Source organism: Cucumis sativus, chromosome 4, assembly GCF_000004075.3.
Source record: "Cucumis sativus cultivar 9930 chromosome 4, Cucumber_9930_V3, whole genome shotgun sequence".
Taxonomy (NCBI): Eukaryota; Viridiplantae; Streptophyta; class Magnoliopsida; order Cucurbitales; family Cucurbitaceae; genus Cucumis; species Cucumis sativus.
In genome coordinates this window covers 17,719,393-17,736,384 of record NC_026658.2, presented here as the reverse complement: position 1 = coordinate 17,736,384, position 16,992 = coordinate 17,719,393, and the positions used below count along the sequence as shown (strand labels likewise).

Here is a 16,992-nt window from a genome sequence, read left to right as displayed (position 1 = left end):
GACCTTGGTCGTTTATATAATATGATGATTCATAACTGATGATCGAGTCATAATTGTGCCAACTTTTAAACTTCAAGAACCGTTGAGCTGAAATCAATGGGTATAGAGTTATGCAGACCCATCAATGGGTATAGGTTCTTAGAGCTGTTTTTTTGAGCTCATCTCATGGGTCCACTAAGCTTTCTCTATGCTTGCTTAGGCTATCTCATAGGTTCTATTGTGTAGGCTAAAATTTCCAGGATACTTCCAAATTAGTTTATTCTTTTTAAACGCTAAAAGGATGCCATGCCATGAAACATGGAATATTTTTTCATAAAATATTTTACGATTAGTCAAAAGATACTTTGGTTGAGAATAATATTAATAGATAAATAAAATATTAATTTTTAATTAAAAACCTTAACTATATATTTTTTAATTGATAAATAATACTAAAGAAGAAAAAATCTGGTAGTACACTCGTTAACATGTTTTTGTTTTTATTTGATAAAATATATAAATGGAGTTGTTTAATGAATGAATTAAGTACAGATGAATCAATAATAAATGAATACTTAAGGGCTAAATAAAGTAAGCAAAATATATTAATTATATGGAAGTGTACGTTTAATCAAAAATTCAACGTGGAATAGCTTTTCGTGTGTGTGTGTAATATGTCGGAATTACCCTTTGGGCAACAAATTATATTAACAAATACATTCAATTTGGGAGTTTGAACTTTATATAATTTGGATTCACTTTATTAATTACAGCCACAAGAGCAAAGGTTGGCCACTAATTATCTAATTATTTCAACTTTGAAGTGGGTTATTTTAATGAGTTGATTGAAGCCCATTTATTAATTGACAACTCCTTAAACAATTCATGTTGATACACGTTAATGATTGGCGATTGGGATGCTAAACAGATTTTTAATTGTTTGTGTATATTGCTGATGTCGTTCTTTTTTTTTTTTTTTTTGTAATATTAATTGTGGGGTATGTTTAGACCAACTTGCATACATCTAAAATAATTTTGCTACCAAGTAGATCGATTATTAAGATTGAATGAGATCGATAGTCTGAAAAGATACTAGGAGACCTAACTATATACAAAGTGAGCTAAGAGAAATAACAAGTTAATCTTGGGAGAGCTTGAAAGATCCTAGAACTAGCTCAAAGGACCTTCGAGGTGACTTAGAGTAAGTTCAAAAGACTTATATGAGAGCCTAGAGTGAGCTCAAATGAACCTTATGATAGTCTAATAATAGCTTAGAAGATTTGTTAGGAAGTGAAGTGATAACTTAGAGGATCCATGAGGGACTCTAGTGATATAGGACATATGAGACTTAGAGCAATATTCATGAGGAAGCTTAAAAAATAGTTAAGAGGATTCATGTGGGAGTCTTCGTGGGAACTCAAAAGACTCGTGGGGAGCTTAATAGTACCATTGAAAGATCTATTGAAGACTTTGGAGTTGATTGACTGGGTAATGCACTTAGAGGGTGTTTGGCGTGAGGAGTGAAATAGTGAGTAAAAGAGTTATGAATTATGCAGAGTTGTGAACTTTTGAGACCTACAGTGTAAGACGATGTAGATCATAAGGTTAAAAATTAATGTTTTTTAGTGAAGGAATCCACGAACTCTTTGAACCAAACAAAAAGTAGAATTTTACAAAACCATACTTCACAACTCCTAACTTCCTACACATTGGTCAAACGTACATCCTTAAGCATATGACTAAACTATAACTTCAAGTGGTGGTAGAGTATCCACTAGTTAAAGTATTAACTCAGCCCTTCAAAAAATTAAAGGTGGACAATTATCGAGTCTAAACATCAAATTACACAATATTGTCCTAAATAAACTCCAAAAATCATTGGTCAAATGTATGTAAAAAAGTTCCCTACTATTTTCCACTCTTAAGTTACTCACAAAAACTTGTCATTTCTGATTCGAGCATCAAAGTAGGTGTGAATTGATACCTCACCATTACCTTTTCTTTAGACAAAATTGGATTGTTTTCTCCAATAATACAAATTACTATTGATCAATATATTGACATCAACAAATGTCATGGAAAAACTAATTTTATTTTACAATATCTAGATGTCAAGGAAACTCATAAACGATGAAGTATAATTAGTAAAAGATCACCGTAAATACAATTTATTTGCTCGCAAGAGAACAATTAAAATAATCAATTCCAACCTATAATTTTATTCAAAATGTACAATATGGTTATTCCCTTGAAAAAAAAAGCATGCTTTCAAGTAACTGTATCAATTGTTTAATTACTTCTTAAATAACATAACCTATTTTTCATGGAATAGATTTTGTTCAATCTATACATACTATCAAAATCAATAACTCATAATTATCTAATATGTATTATTAGAATAATATATATCTTATGTTTGCATGAAGTTCTATAAATCATGTACACCACGTATGTAATATTTATATAAATGTATGATTTAAATTTTTTTATCTTTATCTATTCATTTTATTTAACCAGAAATTATTAAGTACAATATAAAAATTAAAGTAAGAAAATTAAACTTCACAATATATATTCAATTCAGTATTTATTATTCATGATCAACAAATAGAGTATATATATATATATATATTCAAATGCTAAAAGATCTTTCTTTATAAGCGTTTAAATTAGATGTTTGAAATGGACAATATAATAGCGTAAATAACCTAAAACTAATATAATAAAAGTTAATTATTGATCTACGTATCAATTAAATTAAATTCAATGGTTGGTAGGTTGCATCACCCGTTACAAGGAATTAATATTAAATTTACGTAATTATTTATCATTCGATAGGAAGAGGATTAAGTTAACCATAACTAATTAAATATGATAGGGTAGATGACAAAATCCTAAAATTTATCCACAATTGGTGAAAAAAAAAAAGCAGACCCCTTTTATATAGTAATAATTGTTAATTAATGTGGATTAGTGAATTCTACCTTGTTGTCTATTTAATTAGGATTAAATCTTTAAAAAAGTAGTGTCCACTCTTAAAAAACATTGAGTAATTACCAAAATGATAATAATAAAGAATGAAATAAAATAGAATAAACTCCACACAACCAATGTCTTATTGGGTCATCGCTAGAAAAGCACTATCCCAACCAGCTATATCTTCTTACATGTTTGATGGTCAATGAATCAAAACTCCACTCCCAAAAACACATTATTATTATTAACAAAAAAAACACCAAAAATATTTTAAGTTAAAAAACAATAAATATATGAAAAAATGTTCATATAAATGTCTTCATGTATATCCTAATAATAGCTCTATGTATCTCATCTTTCTTACCTTTCCATTCATCCTACTCACTAATAATGATAAGTAGTAATTATAACAATAACAACAACAACCATAATGAATTTTGTTGACATCAGAAACTCACACACGTTTGTTATCGTTCAAGTCTTTTGTGTCTGTAAGTTGTCTACCAACTTGCTTTTATGATCTAGTTAATCTTATACTCCTCCCGGTTAACCTGCGTTAGAGTTGCTTGTATCAGTATGTGGCGTTGAGCTAAAATCATGTTTTAATCTTTGTAAATTAGTACATGAAGTATATAGTTTTCCTAAACACAAAGATGAGAAAGGTTAAAATTTTCTTTTAGAGTTTACTTCTTCGCATGGAAGCTGATTATCAAATGAAAATATTTATAATATAATATTCTTCCATCTATATTCGTCAATCTACACTTCATGAGAGAGTTTATGACGACCCTTGTGAGATTATATTGTAGCTTGCTAGACCAAGCTTATTAGCTCAATTATTTTAAAAGAAAGTTTTATATGTGTGTTTTTTACGTCGTCTCTCAATTTCACTTGAACTTGAGTCTGGTTGTGAATTTTGAATTTTGTTTGGAACAATTTGAATAAATTTCATATTCGTACGTAGTTGGATTTCTATTTTCATGATGTGATTTACGTATGGATAATACATATACTTATTTTATATATTATTATTTTAAACAAAGTAAAGGCCAAAATCTTACATTATTAGTGCTTCTGCTTTATTTTTTTCCCTCCCCTTTTCTATTGCTTTAATGAGCTATAAGAAGCCCATAAGCTCTCACCTTTTTTTCACCAGCTTGAAACCATTAAATCTTCTTCTCTTTACAAACATCTAGAGAGAGAAATCTAGATTGAAGGAGAGGAAAAAAAATGGGTGCTGAAACAGGGCTTGCAATGTTTTGTGGAATGATTCAAAAAATAAAACCCTACCTGGCTATGGTTTCCTTGCAATTTGGATATGCAGGGATGTATATTATCACCATGCTTTGTCTTAAGAAAGGGATGAACCATTACGTTCTCGCCGTCTATCGACACGTCGTTGCCACCATTGTCATCACCCCCTTTGCTATCGTCCTCGAAAGGTTTGCTTTCTATCTTACAAAATTTGACCTCATGCATGTTGGAGAAAAATGTGTGGCATGCATCAATTATATACCATTAGAGATATACAAAAACAAATTTAAAATATGATGGATGTTAACATGTTTTTTAAGTTTGTATCTAATAGTTATTTGTTAGTGTCTAACTCAACTCTGGATTATTACTATTTTGCAGAAAGATAAGGCCGAAGATGACATTAGGAATCTTTGCACGAGTCTTGCTCCTTGGATTTCTCGAGTAATTATTACTTACACATACTCGATTTGATTAATTAAGGTGGGTTTTGTTTTAATATAAATTATGATTTTGAATCAAAACAGGCCTGTGTTGGATCAAAATCTATACTATGTGGGTTTGAAACTTACCTCAGCAACGTTTACCTCTGTCACCATCAATATTCTACCTGCAGTGACGTTCATTATGGCTCTCATTTTCAGGTATTTTTATTTTTAATATATAATTTAGTGTTCATTTTCCACTATATTTCCAAAATTATGGCTATTCTAATTTAGTTTTTTCCAAACATATTTTTATTTTCTTGTCTATTTTCCGCATCCCATATACTTTGGACAATATTATATTTAATTATTATTCACTGTGCCTTTCGAAACTCAACAACTGTCCCCTATTTTAATTATTGATATGCATCCATTACATATTTAATACTTTAATTTAGTAGCTTAAGATTTAATTTTTACTTAGTAAGATTTAATTAAAATCGCCGCTAATTCAATTAATTTAATTTAAATAACTGCCTCCTAATTTAATCCTTTTTCTTAATTTTTTCATTAGATATAATCCCCATTTAAAAAAAAGCTAATTAGATATTATTCCTAATTTAACTTATTCTATATATTCAATTTTTTTATGTATCAAAATAAAAGGAATCTAAATTAGTAATTAGTGCTTTTGTTTTCCATAACAACTTTAAACCTAACATTTAAGATTGTGTTTGTTTTTTTTCCGCGAGTTATTTATTATCACCTTTGTCGAAGAAAGAATGGCAATGAGTTTGCTAGCTATTTTCTTTTCTAAATGAAGTTTTAAAATTTTAAAACTTAGTTTAAAAGATAGTAAATATTGAAAGGATATCGAAGATGGAAGTTTGATGTTAAAAAACTATGAAATGGGATTTATTAATCTTTTGTTTAACAATTTTGGAACGACACTTCAAAATTACGAGATTTAAAACATTTCTTAAACGATTAATCAGGCTAGAAAGTGTGAACTTCAAGAAGATCCGTAGCATTGCGAAGGTGGCAGGAACATTGGTAACAATCGGCGGAGCAATGGTGATGACTCTATACAAAGGACCAATCGTCGACATATTTCACGGTCATGGACGACATGCCGCCCACAACAGCAGCAGCAGCGAATCTGCTGACCAGCACTGGGTCCTCGGCACCCTCATGCTCCTCGGCAGCATTGTGGGTTGGTCGGGCTTCTTCATCTTACAAGTAATAGTCACTCTCTTTTTTCTCAAAAACACTTGAGACTTTATACTAGAACAATCATATTAAAATATAATTTAGAAACAAAAAGTCTGACTCCACTACCACTGATTACAGTCGTTCACGCTGAGAAAATATCCGGCGGAGCTGTCCTTAACGGCCCTGATATGCGTAGCCGGTGCAGTGGAGGGCTCCATCGTGACGCTTATTATGGAGCGTGACTTTACCGTGTGGGTCATCGGCTGGGACTCTCGTCTTCTTGCCGCTGTTTATACTGTAAGGGCCAAAAAGGAAAAATAAAATAAAATTTCTTTTAATTATTTTTTATTTTAACAAATAAATAATATATATATGATATTATTATAGGGTGTGATATGCTCTGGACTTGCATATTACATACAAGGTGTGGTAATTCGGGAACGTGGCCCAGTTTTTGTTACCTCTTTTACACCTCTCTGCATGATTATTACCGCCATTCTTGGTTCCATTGTTTTGGCTGAGCAAATTCACCTTGGAAGGTAATTACTATTTTACTTTTTCTTCATTTTCCTTTTCCTTTTCCTTTTCCATCTTTTCTTTTTTCTGAAAGATTTCCATTTTCTTTTTACTCTTTATTATTCACAACACTTCCATAACTACTTTTTTATGAAGTATTTGAGAAAATTCATCTTGGAAATTGTTGCCCAATTAAAATTTTCTTTGGAAAATATGAAATTATTTAAAGGAAGGATATTTCATAAAAATGATCACTTTGATCAAATCATTTTCATTCTTATTTTATTTATTTTTTAAAATGACCAAAATAACTACTTTTTAACCATTAACAAACTAAATGAAATAAAGTTAAAAAGGTAGTCAAAATCGATCAAAGTCAAAAGTTAATACCACACAAATTACAGTAATATAATGGTTAAGCTAATTAATATTTCAGTTTTGAAATGTGAGTCACTCATATAAAATTGTGAGGTCAAAATTGGAAGACAAAATGCGATATCCTAATGTAAAAATCAATTATTAAGAAAAATAATAATTTTCCAAATGTTTAAAAATTCAAAAATTAAAATTTCCTTTCGGTGTTGTTTAATTTGCAGCATAATAGGAGCAATTTTCATAGTGATGGGGCTATACTTAGTGGTGTGGGGAAAAGCCAAAGACCACATAAATAAATTGACGAATCAAAAAAGCAACGCCGCCACCGAATTACCGATCACCAACGAGCCGGAAACTACCGCCGCCGAGCGTTGTTCTTCAAAAGCTCCACCGGCTTGATGATGGGTTGTGAAAGAGGAGGCCCATTTTCATTTTGCCAACGACTTTCCCCATTTAATTTTCCTTTAACTTTAATTTTCTCATCAACCATCTTTTTCTGCAGAAAAATATATATTTAAATGTTGGTGTGTCTTTTTCTTTTCTTTTTAGAGGTGGGTTTAAGTATATAAATCATACGAGTTTAGGCTCGTATAATTTCACTCTTTGTCATATGTAGAAAAATATGGGGCTTCGAGTTCATATAATTATGATGATGATGATGTTTATAAAGATCATGTAATTCTATATATATTTTGCTGTGTCTTTATCAAAACCAATAACTTTTATTATATACTTCTAATTTTGGTCTATTACTTATCTCTCATAGTTAACAAAGTTGATGCCAACAGTAGCTTAATTTAGCTGGCCTTCGAATCTATTAGTAATATTCCAAAGTTTGTAGTTCCAATTTTCCTACCTCCAACTGTTAGATACTAAAAAAATGACCAAATAAATTGATTGCCCTTTTCTCACAATAATCTGTGTTTTCAATTCTATAGAAACCCATGACTGTCAATAGGTTTAGCAGGCGGAAATCATAGGTCTATTGTAAGGAGAAGCAAAAATAAATTTGGTAAGAACTCACATATTATGAAGTTGTTTATCATGTGTGGGAGAAGAAAGAAAGCAAGTTCGAGCCGACGACTCATCATTTTCTATATATATCTTTTGTTTTTAATCTATGTGCGTCAAGTTTATCATGTGGGATAATTGCTGAGAAGAAAATTAAAATGAGTGTAAATAGATAAATAACAATATATTTAATATGCAAACTAAAATTAAATATGTTTAGAAAGATAAGTATGGATCAGTTGGCAAAGTAAAAGTGTAGGAACGAATTTTAGAAAAGGAAGGAATCCTGAAAATAGTAAATAAATAAAAGGGAAGGAATCATTTCAAAGTTCAACGATGGAAATGATGAGATTCAGAAAGAAAAGAGATCGAACGTGGAAATGATAGAACATTCACTTTGGCTTTAATAAAAAGTATCTTCACAATATGGGATTAAAGAAACTTTCCAATTTCTTTTCCCACGACATGATGCGATGTGATGATACTCATTTTCAACACTATAGTTTTCCATGTTTAAAATAGATCGCAAACATAATAAAATACTTAAATCAAAATTCTCTTTTTGTATTTCATAATATAAAACACCACGATCTCGTTAGATTAGGCAAATAGTGATCTTTGATAAATAAGTGAGGATAATTATCACTATTAATACAAGATCGGCTTTTTGGTTTGAATTTTTTTTTAAAAAAAGCCATCAGGATGAAAAAAATAGCAATAGTCACTCTCATGGTTATGTGACTATTAATAATGTGTGTCGAACGATGATAAATAGATATTAAAATTTCAGTCTTTTTTTTTTGTCCTTGAACTTTAATAGAAACAAGTATTTAATTTCTTAACTTTTATTTATAATAATTTAGTCATCTCTATTTAGAAAAGTGCAATAATTTAGGTATGTAACACTTTTTAGTAAGAAATTGTAGTATTTTAATTAGATTTTATTCTAAGAGAACCTTCTAATCTTTAATTATAAATACGCTTGGAAAAACAATTGTTGATCATAGTTGTGCCGTGTCGAAACACTATCTTGAAAGCAAAATTCAGCGCGACCTTGATGCTAAATTGCTTATGTCGGTTGATCCCCAAGGTTAACACAACTTTCTTAACTCATGCGTGCACTCGCCGTAATTAAGAATATAATAAAAAAGAAAAGGATTGTTCAAAGGAATCAGAGGAAAAAACTAGGGTTTTTGGCAAGAAGAATAATTTACTCCTCAAAAAAACTTTCTTTACGTAATATATATATATATAAAGAATAATTATTAGAATTATAAAATAAAATAAATAATAATATTTTTCAATTTTCAATTGAAATATCAATTAGAAAACACTACAATGATGCATTCCCAACAATCCCCCACAAATGACTATCATTGCATTATAGTTAAAATAGTAAGGAAGAATTTTTTCTGAGCAAAGAAAAAAGTAGTATAAACTTAAACATCAATATCCTTCGATTTGAATTGATGCGTGATTTGAATTGATGCGTAGTGAGGTGGGGCAACAATCCAAATCATCAAAAGTAAGTTAATTGCCTTTTGAACTTTCGATAACAACGGTTGAGACCCTCACAACATGTTTTACTTCTTAAATTTCCATTGATTCTGCAATAAAGTCTGTCACAATAGACCACTCAAAATTGTGCTATTTAAAGTCATGCACATAGAACCTCAAGTCAACGTGAAAGCTTGAGAAAAAGATCCTTAAACTTTTTCATATAAGGCGGTCACACTCTCACAATCACATTTATTGCTCCATCAAGTCTATCACAATAGACCATTCAAAACTGAGCTATGAAGGCTTCAGATCTTAGTCCATATCAAGACCAACTTCATTAAGTTTGTCAAAGACAAACCACTCAAAATTGAGCTATGAAGATTTTCCAATTATCCATCAAGTCCATACCAGGACCACCCAAAGAAGGGCTATGGAATTTTTCAAAGGTTTTTTTCATCCATTAAATCCATTTAAGGATTGCCCACACTTGGCTATGGACCATCAAGCCTACAACATAGACCATCCAAAAAAAGGGCTATGGACCATCAAACCTACCGCAGTAGACCACCGAGAAAAGGGCTATGGACCATCAAGCCTATCGCAGTAGACCACCCAAATAAAGGGCTATGGACCATAAATGTTTGAATTTCATGCTTGTTGAAAATCCTAGAATTACTCTCCTTGTTAGGCCTTTGGAGAGATGATTTACAAAGTTCCTCAGACCTTACAGACTTCGAGAAGATACTTCTTTCATTCAACTATCCTTTCACAACTTCATATTCAAGGGAATATGCCTTCTATTGCCATCACATACTATTATTGGCAATCTCTATAACAGGGTATGAATCTCAATAAAATTATACTGGTATAGAGCCCCCCACAATGAGACATCTCTCATTACGCTTCTATATCATTCATACTCATGTCCCCATAAAATGGTACATTTTTCATTAAGAACACGTATCCGCTGGTAAGGTTTACTTTGTCATTCTAAGTTACCTAGTTTGCATACATTACCTCTCTAGGTATGGTAAACAATAATTAAAATGCAAACCAAAATCTATTGTAACCTTAAGATGTCTTAATAAATGACGAAAAACAGTAAAATAATCTTAATGTGTATACATGTACTCAATCTTCTTACAACATATGCAATAACACATCTTGTACAGTTTATCAAAACATAGTACTTTCTATAATTTTTGCATATTCACATTGAGAAACACTATCTCATTTATTTTTCTCGAGGCTCATACTAGCATCATAAGATGTTCTTACAAGAGTATTATTAAAATATCATATCTCTTTAATAGCATTCAATGTGTGATTGACATAAATCAAAACTTTCACAATATTACTAAGTGCATCACATTTAGTCTCACATGAATCTTTCACTTCAAAATGTGATAACTTTAAAACATTACTAACATTTATGTTTGTATCACATAAATTACACCAACATACAAACATATAGTCACACAATCAACACTCCAAGCAACTTTTAGTAAACACATATATCTACAATTCACTTCTCAACACAATATTTACTAAAGTGTTGTTAAAAACTTTCCTTATCAAACTTTCAAGAACTAGTTGAAGGCCATAATAAAGAAATTTGATTCTTCCAAGCTCTCATTGTTGAATATCTTCTTTACAAATATACTTGATGTATTAGAAGATCACATACGAAATACAAACGCTTTTAAGGCGCTCTACGGTGGCTAATTTAGTCATATGAGAACAAGAATCAAAACATTCTAAATTTCACGTTTGATTCAAAATATTTTTCATAAGTCTAAAGTTGCACCTATGTACTTATGATCAATTTCCTTATCTAATATGGGACTTTGGTTGCATTCCCAACGATCCTCCCCTAAAATAGACACTCATATCTATTTAACTCTTATTTAGTTAGGCTAACTCATCTCTAGAGCATATTGCTTATTCAATAGAGCTCAACCATGGATAACAACATTACTACTTTTAAGGTTCCACTATACCTTTGTTCGACCTGAGGATTATATTAACAAGGCTAAATCAAGGACGACGTGACTATGATACCACTTTTAGGGGTAACTTAGGGTATAAGTCATCATGCCTTATAAGATATCACATATATTTGATAGCTTAGAGAATATCATAACTTCCATAAAATTTTATGAGCTTCATAAACAACGAATTGGCATATTTTCATACTACTAGCAAATTAAACTTTAGTAATATGCAAATGATGTTGTACGACAAAACTTAACAATTCATGATGCGAGTTATACATAACTTTATCAAATATAACATACATGATAAATATTTTTACTCATACTAACATGCTAATAGACATGTTCAAGAGATCGCAATAGTGTCTCAATATTCACAAATTGATTTATCATTTAAATATATAAATATGTATGCAACACTATTATGAGCATAATCAATAAACATAGTCGAACGTTTTCAATCATACCATAGATTTCTTGAATACTAGATATGATACCTTAGTTTGACACTCCTACAATTCCAAATATTTAGGTGCATAACATATCCAAAGTTTCATGGTACCATTTTGTTGATTAACTCAAACTCATCGTAATAACATTTCAATTATGGTATTAATAGCAATACAATAACTATGAACCAATATGCTTGCCAAAGAAATATTCAATATGTACTTATCAAACGATATTGCATATGATGCTCAAATATAGACATGAAATAAAATTATCCAAATTATGTGACAATTCATGAAGTAAGTGACGCATAACTCTATCACAATAGCATCTCATTACTATAACATAAATTTATCAAACACTACACGAAATATTAGTATATGCTCATCAAATATACATACAGAATATCATCCTAAAATATAGCATAGAAATAAACTATCTAAATTCTTATATACCATATGTAAAAATTTAAATTTATGGAATAAACCACCAATTAAATCATGATTGTCTACGTTGGAACCATTTATGTAATAAACCCACCAAAACTAAAATACATATTATCACAATAATGTAAATTGACAGGATTTAGACTCTCTAGCACAAACATAAATGACAATCAACATAAATTAGTTCATCAATCTACTCATTTGAGTTTTCATTCCAAGTCTCATAAATCATGCCCTCAGTCTGATTCAACAAATCATTCTAAAATAAATTCAGAATAAGATTAGTTCACACCAACCATTGAAATATAAATAAAGCACATCCATTATAAAGATTTCAAGTCAAATCGAAGACAATATTGAAAATAAAGAGAATGAGAGTGGAAAGTCTTTTACGAATTATCAAACACAAAACTATTTGGTCCACGACATGCATTAACGACTTTCCATCTTTCTTAACTTTACAATTCAATTTGGATTGAGAAACTCAAATTTTCATAACCATCGAACAAAGATTTTAGCTTAATATGTTATGTTAAGACCAATAATTATCTCTCCAAATTTTATATCAATCAAAATAAATTATTAACATAACTCTTAAAAAATAGACAGGTTCATCTATTTCTTTTAGATTATTTTCTAATAAACCATTTATTCATCAATAGAAATAAGCTGCCATCAAACAAAATAAGCTACCACGATAGATTAAAATTGAAATGAATAGCTAGCAGTCACACGAATTGTATGGCCTAAGAGATATCCATATGCTGGTAAGCCACCTCTTCAAACGAACGTTAATAAACAACTTTCTTATAGCCAAAGCTGTTTTCCTCAATACGAGCATGAGAACCAAATGCAGTGATAAAAATATCATACACTTTAATGCTTGAATCTTTTGAAGTTTCCTACTTAAGTACTGCATGAATTTGGTTTTCAAGTTTTTCTAGGTCGGTAATTTTGGTTGCTCCATCAGCATCCAACATTAGAAGTATATCTCACCATGTAGATGAAGCATCATTCCTTTTCTAATAGCCTCCCATTTTTTTTTGTTGCAAAAAGAATTGTTGATCAAAGTTGTGACGTGTCAATTAAAAAACACCATTTCCAACAAATACATCCAAAGAAATAGGATACAGTATCAAAATATAGTAATTTAATATATCTTTATTTTATTTTATTGGTACAATAAAAGTTTGATTCAAAAGTTTCAAAACGATGAGCCGAGGAGAGAGAGAGGTATTGTATGTTTGAGGTAGGGCTTGTTTTAATGAACTCCATTACCAAATCTGCTATATACATAATAAATAAACGTTTTATTAAAGTAGAATTCGAACAACAAACCTAAAGTCTTTGGTAATATTATCTTGACTTTTGTATTTTATTTATATAAATGTGAACAATACTTTAGTATCAATATATTCATTTGAATTACTTCTTTTGTTAATCTCTTAACAATATAATCTAATTTGGTTATTTTTGTGGACTTCATTTATAGTAATTAATTGTCTAGTGAAATACTACTTTCTTTTTTTTAAAAGACAGTGAATACAATATTAAATATTAATATGGTATCACTATATGGTTGTTGTCGATGATCGTTCTAAGGTAAACACAACTGACAACCAACTTTGACAATCATCGCATCCAACTCACCTCAACAACTACCGCATCAAACTCTACCATCAATTTTGACAATCAACTTTTGTGTCAACCACCTTAAAAGAAATTTGCAATCAACTCGACAACAATAATATTTAATAGTGCTTTTTTTTTTGTGGTTATTTTGCATAAAAAGAAACACATCTAACAAATGGAAAGACAGTTTGTTCCCCTCGTGCATCCATAGCTTCAACTTCTTGGAAAGGTCTAGTTATTAGTATGTTGAGATCTTCAATTGTTGGAAGTATTGTGATTTTAATTATTTTGGTCCATAAGGTTTGCAGAGAGTTCTCAAATTTTGGGGGTCTCATTGAATCATTCAAGTTCTAAAATGTCCCAACAGTGAAAATGGGGGAACGTTCTTCCACTTGTATAGAGCTTCTGTTGGGTATTGTGTGAGATTCGCCTTTGTCAACTCCGTAGACTATTTGGGCTTGGGCCTTTTTGGATTTGGGTCCAAATCATCCGCCTTCCGTTTTAAAACTAAATATAAAAAGGGTTCAACTAGAAAAATATAAATTTTAAAGTTCTCGTTTTAAAATATAGCAAAATCGTTTTTTTTTTTCTTTTAGGACATGGCAAAACTAAAACAACTTGTCCAGCAACCAAATGAGGCAAAATCAAGTATAATGATTTTTCGTCGTTTAATTTTATGTTATAGAGTGTAGTTAGTTTGTATTTCACTAATGTCGTGGAATAACCTAACCAATTGAAAATTTTTTTTAATATTGTGTGAAAATTGAATTATGGCAATTAACATTATAAAAACAGAGATCTGATAGGCATAAAATTAATTTTTTAAACTCTCCCGAACATAAGCTCCCAGTAAACATGGTCTAAACAAGGAAACCGAAAATAAACAAAAACAAAAACAACCCAAACCATCCAAATTCAATTCCCATGAGAAAATGACAAATATAGTAGAAACTAATAATGTTACCTGAAGCATTATGCTCCAAAGTTTTGTTCTTTCAGCAGAAGAAAAGAACATTATGTCGAGTATGAAATTTTGGTTAATTAAATTTTACCATATCATCACAACAAATATTGTGATAATTATTATTTTTTATTGGATTTTGGATAATTAAGTTCATTCAACTAAATCCAATTCAGGTTCAATAAATAAATTGACTCACGTCCCAAGTCCAAGCCCAACAAGAAAATGAGCCCAAACCCATCTAAAGTCAATGAAATTTATCTATAAATAGAGACATTTGTCATCCATTTAAAGAATATTGGATTAAATGAAGAATTGAAGCTCGAAGTACTCAAGCTCTGAATAATTAAATATTCAAACTTCTACAGGCTCTCCATGTCAACCTCGAGATCAAAATCTTTTGAAAGATTGAAGACTTTGGAATATTAAACTTTCAAGCAATTTTCACACCAAAAAGAACAAATTTTAGAAAAAATCCAATGACATAAAACAATTTAAAATAGTAAAAGTTCAAATTATATGACTAGTTAAAATTTTTGTTATAAAATGTTTTATTTTATTTTATTTGAAAATTGTTTCAATACTATTTATAAACAAATTACAGGGAAGATATTACTTATTTAATTCATCACCGTTTAATTGCATTCCGAATATTTTTTTTTCCATATTTCATTTCGTTTCAATGCAATTATGTTGTTCGTCGTTTGTTTACATTGATCATTAACATTTCGCGCTTTTTTGATATTACATGTACAACATCAATTTGAAAAAAGAGGTATAATTGTTTTCGCACCTAACACATCAATTAATTTATTGACACAAAACGCTTACGTACAAAATGTTCAAAATTGACATTATATTTATGAAAACTAATGGAACATGTTTTTCAATAAAAATGTGATTTCGATAAATTACAAAAGAAACAAATATTCATGTATTGGATTTACAAGACGAATTAAAAAAAATAGTAGACTCATATTTTTTAAAAGAAATACAAGGCTACGATTTTTTTAAAAAAATAATACATTTTCTTTGTCGCAATCCTTCCCAAACAAAGTTCATCGTATTCCCCTCGTAATTCTTTCACTAAACCTGAATTATCATAGTCTTTTACTTTTCACAATCCTCCAATTTTCATAATCATTTCCCCCTTTTTCATTTCCTTCTCCGAACGCTCTTGAAGGGCTGTTTGGAGTGAGGAAATTGGAATGAGAATAAAAGTGAAAATGAGTCTCATTTCCCTTTTTGCTACAAAATTTAGTAGTTTATATATTCACATCCATCATTTGTGTATATTAATATATCGATTCAAAATTATGAGTTTTTTCTTTTCACTCTCTTTTTCTTCTAATACATTTTTTTAATTTTATATATATTAAAATTAATTGTTTTACATTAATTATATGAAAATTAAATTTGTGGTTTATAAAATTACGTTAGCATTTAATTACCCTAATTTAATAATTTTTTATTTTATATATTATTAAAATTAATTACATAAAAATTAAAATGTGTGGTTTATAAAATTACGGTAGCATTTAATTACCCTAATTTAATAAATTAATATATATATACATTGGATATTTTTTATATTAGGCAAAATATTTACATCCCATAACAATTTTTTCTCTATACTCGACAGCATATTCGGCACACAAAATCTCGAGTCTAATCTCGGTGTTTTCCAGTTGAGCTGAAGAATAGAAAACTTTAGAGATTGAGTTCTCGAGCTAATTTCGATGCTTGTTTGGCCGAAATAGAAAGCAGAGAAGTTAAAAGCTTATTCCCAAGGCTAATCTCCGTGCTTGTCGGGCAGGATGAAACTTTTAGAGGTTGAGTTTGGTGCTTGTTCGAGAATAAACAATTTAATATGTACTTACTTTTTTATTTTAATTTAATAAATTAGTTTATGTATATACATATATACTCATATTTAATTTTAAATAAATGGTAAATAGCCGACACTACTGATTAATTATATTTGTACTCACCATGATTATGATTAATATAATATGAATTCATTTCTTAGTAATTTTATAATTAGTTTATCATCAATTAATTATTTCATTTGACGATTATATAAATTCATCAAATTACTCATTTTATAAATAGTTGTCAATTAATTATTTAATTGAAAAATGGTAAAAAATAGTAAATTTGACTAAATATTTACCGGTTAGTTATAGCTAAATTTCAGATTCTATTAATAAGAAACAAGAAGAATATCACTAAATAAAATTAAATTTTTTTTGATATAGCTA

At 29.6% G+C, this 16,992-nt stretch overlaps 1 protein-coding gene across 1 annotated transcript; it reads left to right on the top strand.

The window, feature by feature from the left end:
• Window positions 1-4,091: 4,091 nt before the first annotated feature.
• Window positions 4,092-7,469, top strand: LOC101216002 (WAT1-related protein At4g08300). Its single transcript, XM_011655504.2, has 7 exons — window positions 4,092-4,397; window positions 4,591-4,653; window positions 4,737-4,853; window positions 5,630-5,873; window positions 5,985-6,143; window positions 6,234-6,385; window positions 6,959-7,469. The coding sequence occupies exons 1-7, from the start codon at window positions 4,186-4,188 to the stop codon at window positions 7,134-7,136; spliced, it is 1,125 nt and encodes a 374-aa protein (XP_011653806.1). The 5' UTR covers window positions 4,092-4,185; the 3' UTR covers window positions 7,137-7,469.
• Window positions 7,470-16,992: the final 9,523 nt, after the last annotated feature.